The 15,497-nt window shown below is 38.4% G+C and overlaps 1 protein-coding gene across 2 annotated transcripts in view; it reads right to left on the minus strand.

Moving 5' to 3' along the window:
* Positions 1-901: 901 nt before the first annotated feature.
* The window catches only part of ASPG (asparaginase), a 79,226-nt gene continuing 64,630 nt past the window's right edge, over positions 902-15,497 (minus strand). The window contains exons 14-16 of one of the 2 annotated variants that reach the window (XM_081936440.1): positions 7,954-8,053; positions 6,328-6,389; positions 902-2,166 (exon numbers count right to left, since the gene is read on the minus strand). In XM_081936440.1, the coding sequence (XP_081792566.1) occupies positions 6,333-6,389; positions 7,954-8,053 (157 nt within the window). In that variant the 3' untranslated portion in view covers positions 902-2,166; positions 6,328-6,332. Of the gene's footprint in view, positions 2,173-6,327; positions 6,390-7,953; positions 8,054-15,497 lie in introns of both variants that reach the window. The other variant, XM_081936441.1, reaches the window with a different exon arrangement.

Genomic DNA, 15,497 nt, shown 5'->3' on the forward strand with positions numbered 1-15,497 from the left:
GCAAGCAAATAACCAAGCTCAAAGAGCAAGAAAGACTCTAATGCAGTGGTTCTCAACCTTCCCAATGCCGCGACCCTTTAATACAGTTCCTCATGTTGGGTTGACCCCCAACCATAAAATTGGTGTCTCAGTTCCTAAGACCATCAAAAATATGTGCGTTCCGATGGTCTTAAGTGACCCCTGTGAAAGGGTCATTTGACCCCCAAAGGGGTCCCGACCCATAGGTTGAGAACCACTACTCTAATGTATGTTCAAACAAAAATATGGGAAAAGCCAAGCCTTATTCAGGATAAAACAGGCCTGTGAAATAAAATTCAGGATTATCAAGTCTATGACACTTTTGCATAGAAGTAAATTTCTCTGTGAAACCATATTACAGCAAGGCTTCAGTTGCTGTTTTTTTGTTATCATGATCTTTGCAGCATCATTTTACTATTTAGATGAGGGGTAGGGAAGTCAGTTCTAAAGAAAATTTCAAAACATGCCTTTGTTGTTAAGACACAAGAAAAAAACATGTCTAGTATCTCTTCTTTGTTGAAATATGCAGAGTATTATTTTTTGTTATGCATCTTTTAGCATCCTCCTTGGCTGTCGACATGCCCCAATCTTCAAATGCCCAGTGAAAAAGTTTCTTTGTTGGTATCTTTAGTTTGCATTGAGTGATCTTATGAGAAGCCACCAAAATTGCAAAGCACTCAACAGATTATTATTCAATGGAAAACAAGAGATTCAGATGAGTATATTGCATAAAATCAACAGCGTGAAAAGCCACTGTTTCAGGCAGCTATGTTTGCTTGTGAGTAAAATGCCATATTGCCTCAGACAACACACACACACACAAATCACTTCATGCTGAACAAATAATTTCCAAATATTTTATTGAAAACCATAGCAGCAAGTCATGACATTTTAAAGGTAATAAAGAACATAGTTCTACTGTACTTGGCATGTAAGTACTTAACAGGAATAGGAACACATAATGCCGACTTGAGAAACATGAGAAATCTTATCAAAATTTTATTAAGTTGCTTTCAAATTCATATAGTTGTAGCCCCATATCAGATTCTCTAGAAGGCTGATTAAATTTCACTTCACTGGTTATAGAAACTTGCAAATTTACTCATCTGCTTAACATACTGATATTCTTTGATTTCTGAAGTTATCTAGGTTTCTCCTCATCTCCCACAGTAGGAATCTTTATATTCATGCTAAGATTTGCTTTACATTTATCAAACTGAACATGCCACAAAACACCACAGAATATCCTCACCATACACTACGAAACTTCTTGTGCTGCATTCCAGATAGACAGATCTTTTTTCAAGATAGGCCATTTCATTGCCAACCAGTTTTTCAAACCTTTTTCAATGTTTCAAGGGTAGTGAGGATCTTGGTTCTTACCTGGGATCTGGGTGAAGTTAAGTTTTCCAAACCCCCCTCATTTTTTTTCCTCTTTGTTAAAACCTCGTGAGTTTTTTCCAGACTTGCTTGTATCTTTCACCCTTATTATTTCTCTTCACAGAAGTTCTTGTCCATGTTCACGTATCAAAAAAATTATTTATTAGGAAATCTACTATTCAGTTTCTAATGCAATGGCCAATACCTGATCACGTTGTTTCTTAGAATGCTAACAGTGGAATTATGCACTTTAAGTAATTCTAACTTTTATTAAGAAGGGTTGATTCACACTATCTACCACAGCAAAGAGCTCAAGAGATCTCAGTGGCAGGAAGCATTGCTCTGAGTGCAAAATAGCCCTTCTGAATCTGGAGTCCTCCCATCACTCCCAGCCTAGTACTGTCCATGGTGACTAGGGATAATAGTCCTGTATATTGAGGTAATCAAAATTGAAGAGCAGCAGCAGTAGCAAAGGTTTCAAGTCCTAGTTTTACCAATGAATACTACAGTTTGATTCAGTATCATGTATTACTGCAAAATACAATCTGACATGCTATTATGGAAATACAGTTTGGAACTATGGCAGACTATAAGGATTCTTTTAATAAGGATTTGAATTTTTTTTTAAAGTCAGATATAAAAAAGAAACCTCCATACTAAGTTAATCCTAAACATCATAAGCATTCAATTGCTTTTTCCAATTGGTTGTAGTAGAGTTTGCATGAACAGTGCCTTTCTTTCTCACAGTCGCCAAGGAACATCATGTATCTAAAGCTTTGAAAAAAATGACAGAGAGAGAGAGAGAAAGTTAGTTGTCTGAGTATTACTATAAAACAATACCTTCCTAGTCTTAATATCTGCCTAAAGGTAGTCTTACAACCATTCGTTTAATGATCATTTGAAGTTACAATGGCACTGAAGAAAGTGACATGTGACCAATTCTCATACTTAACAATCATTGTCACATCCCCATGGCCATGTGTTCAAAATTCAGGCACCTGGCAACTGGTGTGTATTTTTAAGAGTTGCATTATCTCAGGGTGATCACCATTTGCAACCTTCCCAGTTGGTTTTTGACAAACAACATCAATGGGGGAAGCCAGATTCACTTAATGAGGACATGATTCATTTAACAATTGCAGAGATTCGCTTAACAACTGTGGCATGAAAGGTCATCAAATGGGGCACAACTCAATTAACAACCGCCTTGCTTAGCAATGTAAATTTTGGGCTCAATTATGGTTGAGGACCATGATTGAGTACTCAACGTGGTACTTGACTCTATCAGGATCTTCTGAAATACTACATTTTGCATTCTACTGCATTTTGTTTGGTTTGGTTTTTATCTGTGAGTCTGCTTTCTCACCCAAGTCATTCCACAAAATATTTACTTCTCAAGCTGAGAACACAAAACACTCTCAAAATTACTTTTCTCCTTTCTGAATAATTTGAGTCTACTTGAATGTTATTAAGAAATGTTTTATATCTATAAAATTTTCCTTGATTGTTTCCTATTTCACAGCTGTCATCAAAATATCTGTGCAAATTAATTCCAGTGCAAAAATGTTGCTGACAATTTGGTTGCTGGAATAGACAACTATTAAAATGCTGATATCTGTGTGTGTGTGTGTGTGTGTGTGTGTGTGTGTGTGTGTGTGTGTGTGTGTATGTAGGTATGTAGGTATGTAGGTATGTAGGTATGTAGGTATGTATGTATATATATATATATTTGTGTTGTATTTGTACTGATAAATAAATAAAGGGAGACTAGTATAGATCTATTTCGAGCTAATTAGCTCTCATCAGCTAGCCATACCCTTACTGGGATTTGAACCTGGGCTGTATTATATCTTAGGCAGGAGTCTTAGCCACTAAGCCACAGGCTTGCCTCCTTATCAGTTGAGCCAGGGAAATAGGTATGTATTTGTGTTACAACCCCTGGTATGCCTAAATATGGGAGGAAGGTCACTACTCCCTCTTTCTGTCCTTCGGCTCATCACAGAAGACCATGCAGGCAGAAAACCATATTTTTATTTTTATTTTTACATTAAAAATAAAAAAAATGGTTTTCTGCCTGCATGGTCTTCTGTGATGAGCCGAAGGACAGAAAGAGGGAGTAGTGACCTTCCTCCCGTAGTTAGGCATACCAGGGGTTGTAACACACACACACACACACACACACACACACACACACACACACACACACACACACACACACATATATATATATATATATATATATATATATATATATATATATATATATATATATATATATAAACATAATATACAAACATATATGCTAGAAACTTTGCCTATGAGAGCTTGAAGACTATTTCATATCCAGAGAAAACTAGAAAGCATTTCATCATGTCTCTGAAGCAATGTGAAACTTGTTCCACATTATGGAAGGAGCCATTTTTCTAATAACCTGAAACCCCAATGGGGATTTTGCAGACTTTGTTAAGTGGCTATAAAGAAAAAGAGAGCTGTCAGCAAGTGTGCCCTGAAGAGGGAGTTTCAACTAATCACAGATCCAAAGCTTGAGTACCAGCACAATACAATTTTTAAAATCCCTGTTCATTTCATTCAGAATTTAAATCTGTCTGGGTACATTACCAGGAAGTTTAACTAAGTAGCTAGGAAAACCAACGTGATGCCCACTGTTGCCCTTCTAAAAAAGAGGAGTATAGTTGATTTGATTCTAGGACCTCCTGTCTGAACCTCATCTCTGAAATCAGTGATTTCAAAACTGACCACCTTGGGGATCTGGGACAGTACATACTCTCTACCAGGACTCAGAGTTTCAAGTGGGAAAGAAACTGCTTTTATAATTTTGTACAGATTAGAAAAAAGAAGTATCCCAAAGTCTATTTCAAGGAGTAGACTAATCTTGCTGAATCTTGTTTTTAAAAAAAACCTTAGAGAGACACCATCCCTGATCCAAGAAAGCAATCTAGATTATTCCAAACTGATTTAAATCTTCACCCTATCCCCAAATTGTCTGTTTCCAGATAATACTCAGGAATAATCCTTTCCACCAATAATTCTGTGAGGAATACAATACATAGAATTCCCACCCAACACAGCTCTAACCAGAAAATCTGGAGCATACAAATTTGAGCAAGGCTGATTTGTAAACTAATCAAACAGATGGATGGACGGACGGATGGGTGGATGGGAGTGAGAGAGGGGAGGAGAGGAAGACAGAGTCTTGTGCTCTTCCATTAGGGAAAAAAGTTAAAAAGCAGCAATTTCGCATGGGATTTGAGGAGGATGGATAGAAAAAGTGTGTACTTGTATAAAAGAAATTCTGCAATTACATGGAGCATCTATGCAGTTAAATCCTGGCTGCTTAATTTAGGGATCTGTCCTCACTCAAAGTTTATTCTGCTTATAAATTGACCACAGATACCAATGCTTTCTGAGCTCTATATTAATACATAGAAATAAAACCTGGAACGTGATTAACTTTGAAAATCCTACTGCTCAAGTAAGAGAATCAGCTACTCTTATTGTCTCCTGACTGAATTTTTTCAGTCCCCTATTGCAGTGTTTTTCAACCTTTTTTGGGCAAAGGCACACTTGTTTCATGAAAAAAATCACGAGGCACACCACCATTAGAAAATGTTAAAAAATTTAACTCTGTGCCTATATTGACTATATATAAAGTAATTCTCTTGAATAGGAATCAAATAAACACAAAGAAAGTATTTTATAATTACTTTATTATGAAATAGTAAGTAAACAGAAATATGAAAAATTATAAAATACTTTATTCAGTGCGCAACCTGGGCCTGTTTGGCTGAACACAAAGCTGATATTCTGGCGTGGGGGGTGCGGTTTGCCTGGTGCTGGGCTCACCTGCTTATTGGCCGCCCAGCTCCGGCGGGGGCTCCAGGCCACTCGACCGCCGCTGGCTCCCTCCACTGCCACGGAGCAGCGCTGCCCCCAGCCCCCGCGGGGCGCTCTAGCCCACAGTGAAGGCGTCCTCAGGCGCAGTCACGGGCCTGCCTGGGCTTACCGGAGCTCCGTCCGCAGCAGCCCCCGCGGTGGTGGCAGCCCAGCCTCCGGATCCCGCCTCCCGTCGTCAGCCCCACAAGCCTCTTGCCCGGGCGAGAAGGCGGAGGCGCTTGGCCGTGGTCCCTCCCTGCCCCTCCCGCCGCCCTGACGCCCCCCACTCCCCGCTGCTGCTGGATCGCTCCCCTGTGCCAAGACGGCCTGGCAGGCTGGGGGGGGGGGGAGGCCGCGGCATGCTGGGATTCGTAGTTTCCCCGGTGGCTTCCCTCTTCCCTCTTCCCTCTTCCCTCTTCCCTCTTCCCTTCAAGATTCAAGATTTTCCCACGGCACACCAGGCAACATCCTGGTTGAAAAACACTGCCCTATTGTGTAAAGAACATAATGTATCTTTGGGCACCCTAAAGTCTAATATTAATTTCGATCTATTTTTTCATGGACCAAAGCTTATAAAGTAGTTGAGGACAACAAGGGAACATATAAAAGTAGAAAGTTATATGAAACTTTTTGAAGTAATAAAACAAAGCCTGAAAATTTGAGAAAAGACTGAGAAACAAACTAGTTGCTATTAATTTATTTATGCACAGGTCTATAATTGAAACTACAAAGTGATTGCAGGTTAGCCAAATAATGTACTATGAATTGTATTTACATTACATTTGTCTTTACTGAAACTGAAAGATGCCTAAAACATTCTGCTGGTTCAAGTGTCTTAACTCTCAGCCAGGTCTACACTCAAATCACTCTTCAAACAGAGAAACAAGCATATTTGCTGATGGTTACTGTAAAAGTCAGTGGGAAAATGACAAACTCAAAGCAGAGGACCATGACCTCACTCATCCCATTTTCCACATTGTGCTGCATGACCAAATGATGTACAACGATGAATGCTCATTTTTTAAAAAAACTTACCAAGTTCAGGATGCCAATTTATTGAAAAACTCGATGACTTTTGCATGCCCTGCAGCCTTGGCCTATGAAAAAAAAAAGATTGCAATGCTAGTAAGCACCATCACGTTTACATACACTAAGGAGCAGGGTGGCTCAAATGATTGGAACAGAAGTTTAGCAAGCCCGAGTTTGAGACCCGAGAGCTGCCATAGAGCAGAGTTGAGCTCTCATCCTGCACCCCAAGTCCTGTTGGGGACATGAAAGGAACCCCCAACTGGGTGTCCCCAGGGGAATGGTGGTGACACTGACTAATCCTTTCAACGTGGAAGCACCTTGGTGCTTCTGCCTTGAGTGCAAACTTTACATATATTGTATGTCTTCCATACACATAGCAATAGCAATGACATTTAGACTCTCTGGGTGGTTTACAATGTCAGCATATTGTCCCCAACAATCTAAACCCTCATTTTACCAACCTGGGAAGGCTCAGTCAACCTTGAGCCCTGTCAGGATCAAACTTCAGGCTGTGGACAGAGTTTGTGTGCTATACTGCATTCTAATCACTATATCACCAGGGCTCCTCAATATTATAATATGTTCTTATAAGCATCATCCTGTATTATTGTCCAGTCAAGGCTCTGCTCCAAAATTCTTCAGTAGCAATAGCACTTAGACTTATATACCGCTTTGTAGTGCTTTTACAGCCCTCGCTAAGCAGTTTACAGAGTCAGCATATTGCCCCCAACAATCTGGGTCCTCATCCTCGGAAGGATGGAAGACTGAGTCAACCTTGAGCCAGTGAGAATCGAACTGCTGAGCTGCAGATAGCAGTCAGCTGAAGTAGCCTGCAGTACTACACTCTAAGCATTGTGCCACCTCGGCTCTTATTTAATACCTTCCCAGGAACAATTTGACATTCTTTGAAACTTTAGAAAAATTGTATCAATGTTTCTATTTCATCAAGTTTAAAATTGTACTATCTTACCTATACCCCATTCAAGAGTCGAGGACTGCTTGAAAGACACCCATTGATTGAAAGAAAAAAAAAGTGAGTCCTTTTTTTCTCTCTTAATCATCTGATTTTCTATTCCCTTTTATGGCTGTTTATTTCTTCTGAGACTTTATTACATATTATGCTACTTTTAAGTCATGGGCTAGAAACCTCTTTCAATTGCGCTAGTAGGAGACACATGAAAAATAAATAAATAACCTACATATACTACGCACACTTAATTAGAAGGGCTAATTCCATGAACTGTATTAAGGCTTATAGCTAGACAGCAGTTCTTTCTCTATATACATATGCACACATACAGACACATACACTGCAATTGTACAGTTATTTGCATAAAATTCATGGCAATTACCCATTTGAGCAATGTAATTCTTACTTGCTGGCCCAGCTACTTCTCTTTTATTTGGAAGCAGCACTATCAAACTGAATTTGCCCCAGTCACCCATGAGAGTTAACTATGCAGAACAGATGTAACGCATGTACAGTTGGTCTTGAAAAATCTCTCTCAATGTGATTCCCATTAAAACTTCTGAAAAAGCCTCTTACAAGGCTTGGAGCATGACCTAGCAATATTCCCTGCATCTAGAACTGAAATCGGAATATAAGATATAGTCATCCACAGTCATTCTTACCACATTAGCTGGAGTGTTTCCATCATAACCAGTCTGATTCAGATCTACCCCAGCTAAATGCCAAGCTAGCAGCCCATCAAGATCTCCATGAAAAGCAAGACTGCAGAAAAAAAATATATTATTCTAAATATTCTGAATTCAGAGAAGTACAGCTTACTTTACAAATATATAGAAAACCAAACTTTTACAAAATGATAATTAACCACTTTTCATTTCTGCCATATATTCTAATTAAAATGTTTCTATTTTATTACAAATGTTTTTATGCTAATTCATTTTTATGTCAGTCTCAAATCAGCTTATGACCACAAAATTCAATAAATAACAATGCACCAATCAATAAATATATTAATATATAAAAAACAAAAAATACAATCAGTGGATATAATATTATAATCAATCAAGCAGATTCATCTGAAATTCAAGTACTTCTAAACATTCTTGCCTTAGTCCCCAAATGTACATTGAAAAATCTATATTGTTACTGAGTTACAAATATTCTCTTCTATTGGTACTGTAGTTCATTCATCTTTTCCAGTATAATCAGCATAATCAAATGGCAATGTTCTCTTGACATATACTGTCTCAAACTGCAGAGGGAGGAGTGGGTTGCTTTCCCAACATTCCATTATTAGAGAAAAACCAAAACTCTTAGCAAGTAAATGAGGCAAGCTGATTTTTATTCTTCACGTGGTCTAACCAACAAAAAAAGCAATCTATGAACTTGTAGATAGACATGGTGGAAGCATAGATGCTTTACTAGGATAGAAAGGAATGGGGATGGGTAGTGAATGAGGTTAGTATAAATTATCTTTACCTAAATGTCCTTTTCCTTTGTTTATATGATTTTAATTTCTTTGGCTTATTATTTCTTATTCCTTTTCGATGATGTTGTTGTTGTTGTTATCCATTTAATCAAGTCCAACTCTTGATGATTCTATGGGCCAGATCTCCCCACACCTTCCAATATTTCTTTTGAATTTTTTTATGCTCTGGCTGGTGTTGTCTTTGACAATGCCCAGCCATCGGGTTCTTTAACAGTCTGGTTTCCTTTAACCACTAATCCTTTGAAACATTTCTCCAGTGAAATCCTTTTCTGTACTTTGCTTAATATTGCTAGTCCTAATAAAGAATAGGGTGATGGATATGAATGTATTTATTTATGACATGGCATTTTTTTTCTTTCTGAGGAGGAACATTATTCAAAAGAAGCATAAACCTAAAATGGTTCAGTCCTGGGTGGATGTTAGCAATAGTTTCTTGTGATTGCATCAATTGGGCCCTTCTCTCACACATTTTACTATTCATGCTTATCTATCTTGTGCAATACAATAATAGGGCCAGGATAGCCTTGTTCCCTGCACGCTCTACTAAAGCTATAATATTTGAGCTTAAAAAATCTGGACAATCACTAGATGGCAGCAAAGAGTTACTTCATTAGAGCTATTCCCTTGGCAGCCATCTAGTAACCATTCAGATATGCCCAAATATAGAACTCTGTCTCTCAGAATAATAAAATTGTTATCTACAATTTGGGGTAGGGGGGAGAACAACACGTTTTTAAAAGGCTGAGAAACAAAAGGCATGGAAAATATGCCAGAAAAAGAAAGACAAGATTACAAAAGCCCAAATAGCTGAACAAGCAATACTGCTTGATGAATCAGCTGCATAAATTAACAAGGGCGTTTGGGAAGAGGTTTTCGACAGGCTGGTTTCACCCAGAAGGTGTGCCCAGGACCAAAGGGAAAGAGGCACAGGCAGTTTCATATTTCACAACATCACAGCTATCCCATAAAACACAGTTTAAAGGGGATGTCCTGCATTGAAGTTGCTTCATGTTTCACGTTTTTGCTTCAAAAATTCAATATGAGATACAATACAATATGAGAACAAAGCAGTCACGTAAGCATGTTATTATTTAATATTAAAAATGATCATATAATCTCCAGTCTCCTGAAAGATACTTGCCTCAAGTTTCCAAACTAGAGGCTAAGAGGCATTGCAAAAAAGCAGGTAGGCAGGACATATAAGGTGCCTAACGTGCTACACCTCACTTAAGGGCTACTCCTATTATTAGGCAAAGTGAAGCAGCCACCTAAGGCAACAGAAGCTGGAGGACTGGAGAAACAATCCTAGCCAATTCAGCTAAATCCTTGGATGAAGCTCCACGTGCCACTTATCTATACTGGGTCAAATAAAGTAAGACTTTATAGTGGTTACCCATAATTAGAAAAATACCATTTCCTTTTCTTTTAAACAATGTATTTTCTACAAACATAGTGGGATCTTTTCTTCAATCAACATTCAATGGGCAGAGATCTGGTAGTAAGTTGGAGTTGTACCTTAGAAAAGATCTGAAGCACCAATCCTGTGCAGAGATGCATGGAAGCAAATTCCAATAAACACAAAGCAAGAGGCAAAGCAGAGTCTACTTCAAGCTACAGGAACTCCCCCTCCCCCCCCCCCACTATGAACTACCATTTTCACTGGCAGAAGACTGCAGGAGGCTGTCTTGGCTGAAAACAGGGCCCGGGGTGCATGCATGCCCCCGGATCCATTTTCACTTGCAGAGGGCTAGCAAAACAAACTAAAAGCAAAAGAAAAGGAGAAATGTTTCCCCTTTGAGCACTCCCATTTGAGCATGCAAGAAGGGATGGGAAAGAAGAAAGGGAAAGAGGAAAGAAAAAGATGGGAAGAGAGCAAGGAAGAAAAAATAAGGAAAGAGGGGAAGGAAGAAGAAAAGGGAAGGAAGAGAGAAGGAAAAAGAAGAAAAGGAAGGAAGGAAGGAGATTGTAATGAGAGTGAGAGACACCCCTTCACTAGCCCATCAGGGACTATTGTCCACATTCTTTGGATACCATTGGCAATTGCCTCATGCTTAGATTACTCTGGTACATTCCTGTCAGTTTTCCTCAATCCCTCTTCGTTCATAACAATATTGCTTGGGATGACTTGGCTCTTCCATGTTATTCTCATGCCTTAGTGCAGTACAGGATTCTTCACTGGCTCCCCATTCAGGTCACTATAGAACCAACTATAAATTATTAGTGATTATGTTTACAGCCTTCCAGAATTAAACAGTACAATACAGAACAATACTACTGACTCAACAGTAGTACCTGTCACAGGGTTCTAGATGTCTTAGTAGATTACCACATAAATATGAGCCAGCAGTGTCCTGTAGCTGCCCTAAAGCCCAATGCAGTCCTAGGCTACATCGACAAAGGTATGGCATCAAGATCACAAAAAGTGATAATACCATTCTATATGGCACTAATAAGTCCACATTTGCACAAAGCTGCATCCAGTTCTGATCAACACTATATATAAAATATGCTGAGACCCTAGAAAGAATGCAGAGAAGAGCAACAAAGATGATAACAAAGGGTCTGGAGGCTAAACCATATGATGAATGGCTAAGGGAACTATATTTAGCCTAACAAAGAGAAGGCTTAGGAGTGACATGATCACCATCTTCCAATACTTGAAGGGCTGTCACAGAAGAGGAGATTGGTTTATTCTCTAAAGCACCTGAGGGCAGGACAAGAAGCAATGGATGGAAGCTTGTCAAAGGAGATCAGACTTGGAACCAAGGAACAATTTTCTGTCAATGAGAACAATTAATTAATGGAACCGCTTGCCTTACAAAGTTCTGAGTGCTCCATCATTGGAGGTTTTCAAGAAAAAAATAGACAACCATTCATCCAGGATAGAATAAAGTGTCTTGCCCTGGAAAGGGGGTTAGACTAGAAAACCCCCAAGATCATTTCCAGTCCTATGATTCTGTACTCTACAGTATCTACTGCTCTTTTTTTTCTCCCTATAATTCTGTTTGTTCTTTATATTCCTCTGAGTCTGGCTGTGTGACTCTATACAGATGAAGGGAATCAGTTCCCTTCATCTGTATAGAAATTTGATGGCCTTTTAAAGGATTTAAATATTTTTTACTCATGTTATTGATTTACTTTTTTGGCCAACTACTCCTCAAAACCACTGTGTGCAATGTGGGAGTAATACAAGAATGCAGGTGAAATATTTTAAACACGTGGACATGTTCTACCAATACTAATGTTCTACAGATACTAATGTTTATTAAGATTACTAATATAATTAAACTACAAAGTAGATTTGATTTGTCACAAGTTCTAGGTATATGCATCTAAATTGTTAAATTGTTGATTTAACAATTTCTCAATCAGTTTATCAATCAGAATAAAAAGTATATAAATGTGCAGAAATTCATCAAATCACCAAATCAATTACAAGGCACCCAATCTGATGCATGAAGTTGACTTGGCAATTGGCAATTTAATTCAAAGATTTGATTTTAAGACAAGATAACTGAATCACCACTTTAAATTGAACCTTCACATAGCTCTTGAGAGTTTTCAACCTAACTCACCTCACCAATTTTCTGTACACTAACCTTGGAAGAAAGATCAAATAAGACAGAAAAATAAAGTTATTATTTTGTATGTTGAATGTATCACCTCACCTTAGACTTGAGAGAAGTCAGTGACATGTCACAAGAAGCAGCAAGGATTTCCCAGAAGAGTTACAGAGAATTGGCAATTTCATCTCTTTTCTGCCTCTGAGGTCACTTCTCAATCCAGCATTGCTGATAAAAATATGTAAGCCTTTGGGAGCATCAAGCATTGGAAAGTAGGGGGATCAACTGCTGAAACATCACAGGAATGAAAATAGAAGTATATGGAGCCAAGAATAATACCCATCGTTGGTAAAACTCATGGAAGGATGCCTGCCATTTTTAAAGCACCAGATAGGAAAAGCTACTTTAGCTTTTAGCACCAGATAGGAAAAGCTACACTCAACTGGAAAACAAGGACTGAGGGGGGGAAAAAACCTTTATTCTCTTTGTTTTTGTGAGTGATTGGAAAGCTGTAAAAGAATACCTCTTCTCCATTGTTCTGTACCAAATGGAAAGAAAAGCTTAAAGTGAGCCTCTGAATAATCTAGTTAAGAGATGGGACTCCTTTGCAGATGCTCCATTATTAAGGAGTGGCCATATAAAATATAATTACATACTTTGTATTGGTGAGACTGCAACTTCAATGAGTGAGCAAACAAGGCCAATGTCAGGCTAAGTAAAGCAGCTGCCTTATTTTAGTTAGATACTGAGGACAGATTGCAGCATGGAGACAGTGAGGGTAGAGCTACAGTTATATCATGAAACCTGCATTCAGCCTGCTGCCCTCAAGTGATATTAAAGAGAGAGGATGCCATCTTGTTCTTTATTTTGGGCATAAAATGGGATGGGACTTGTAAAATAGCACATTGCTTTCCAAAGGTCTGAAACTATGTGCTACACTGGTATCCAGTTTTTTGGTTGCTGCCATCTTCATCAGCACAACTAAGTTTCCATGGTCCCACCAATCTTATTGAATTACAACTCCCAGCAGCCTTTACCACCATCTGTGTTGGATAGTCTTCTGGAAAAGATACATCAGTAATACTCAGAGAGACACGAGTTTTCCACTGCTGATATACAGGATTCTGACATATTCTACTGTCACCAGAAATCCAAAGCCAGGATAGGAACCAAGCAGTTGAAAAAGCAAAATTTACACAGAGATAGCAAGGAACAGGCAGGTGCAGTCCTAGTGGAACTCCATCTAATGGAAGGAAACAGAGAGCTTAATACGTCTAAATAGAGAATACGGTACTTCCAGAGTTCCTTTCTTCACATAATCATCTCAGCTCCATAATTACAATGGCTATTTTACTAGTTTTCTGTAATATTCGTTCTATGTCTAAACAAGTTGTGGAACTTCTCAAACCAGGTGCTCTTGCCTCATATCCTCATCACTTTGTCTTTAGAGTCTTATGGTTCACTTTACATGAGGCACCTTTGAAAGCAGCTCAAAAGCTGCAATTGATTCAACATGCAGCAGCCCAGCTATTTGGAGGGGAAAGCATAATCGGTGTAGAAGCATTGCCTCAGTCCCTTGTCACTCAACTGCTGACAGATTTCTAGAACTAATTCAAAGTGCTGCTTTATAAATCCCTACTGATGCCTGTGCTCCCAATTTGTGGGAGGTGAAAGAAGGAGAATCTCATGGTCACATCTTCACATTGCTGGGCCCCATACCACGGCATGCCTTGCCTCTCACAAAGCAGCCAAGATTGCCTTGCTATAAAGGACTTCTGATGCAAACAGGGAACCTGAACTAACATTAGTTTTAGTTTTAGGAAGTTGTTACTCTATTTTGATATGATATTATTGTAAATTGCCTTGAGTTGTTGGAAGCTGTATAAACAAATGAATAAATAATAAATAAAATATCCTCATAAAAGGGCATCACCACTTCTAAAGTCTATAGGTGAGCTGAGTTTATACATTTCTCTCCAGTCCTCCTATCCTGCTTGAAAGTAGAACAAAGGATCCAATTTTGTAACGCAAATAGTCTCATAATTCTGTGCGAGGTTTTATAACACAGTTTCCATACCAAAAGATTAAGTCATTCAAACGGCTTCATAATTTGATATTTTCCTTATTTTCTTACAGATCAAGATATCACCATTAAAAAGAATGGAATTGATTAGTACAAGTCATTTATTTAACCATACCAATCTCCTCATGGTTCACATATTGGGTTAATGATGTTCCTGGCATGGAAAAATTGCCTTTCAGATTTCAGCTCTTTCTCTCATTATGAGTCAGGAAATTTACTTAAAACTGTTTCATCAGATGCATCACTAATTATGTCCTTGCCACCATCTTAGATGTACGTAAGATTAATAATATGCTAAAAGACATACTGTAAGTCTTCAGCTAAACTTTAGATATCTAAAAGACTTGTTATTTAAATAAAGTTAAGAAAAAGGCCGAGATGGAAGTTTAACTATAAAATTAAGGCCTTTATGGATCGATATTTCAAAGCAAAAAATGGCAAAATCTGTAAATCATTATCTCAGCTTGGTTACAAGATATAGCATAGTAGCAGAATTAAAGATTCGCATGTTTGATAAAACACAATCTAAAAACTTGCAAAGGCTTAGGGGACCCAGGGAAATGCTGTATTTAACACAGGTTTTAACACAAGAGAATGCACAACTTAGAGACCTAAACCATATGGTCTATCTCAAAGAGCACAGCATTGGGAGTCCTACAAATGTTGCTCCGAATGGTCATTTTTATGAAATAAAAGAGAAAAATATAAACTACATGACTAGAAAGTAATATCAACAGCATTTAACTGTAAATAATAGATTCGGTTTTTCTTCTACTCTCATCTATTGCTTTTTGGAGTGCAGTCTTCATGCACAATTCAAAGCCAGGTATAAGATAGTCTTGGCCAAGAAAAAAAATTAGACATTCTTTCTATAGGATCACAAGCCTTTTTGGGGGGGGGGGGAGCTGTCCATGGAAATCGAACCAAAACCATGGTTAATTGAAGAAAATGTGGCTCAATAAACAATAAATAAGCTCAACCATTTTATGCTCATTCTAGGCTGGACCATTAATGGAACGGTTTAACCGATCTCTTCTAAACAGGAGAAGTTCACCAGGGCTGATGAACAGC

This window comes from Natrix helvetica (assembly GCF_964273705.1).
Source record: "Natrix helvetica genome assembly, chromosome: 1".
Taxonomy (NCBI): domain Eukaryota; kingdom Metazoa; phylum Chordata; class Lepidosauria; order Squamata; family Natricidae; genus Natrix; species Natrix helvetica.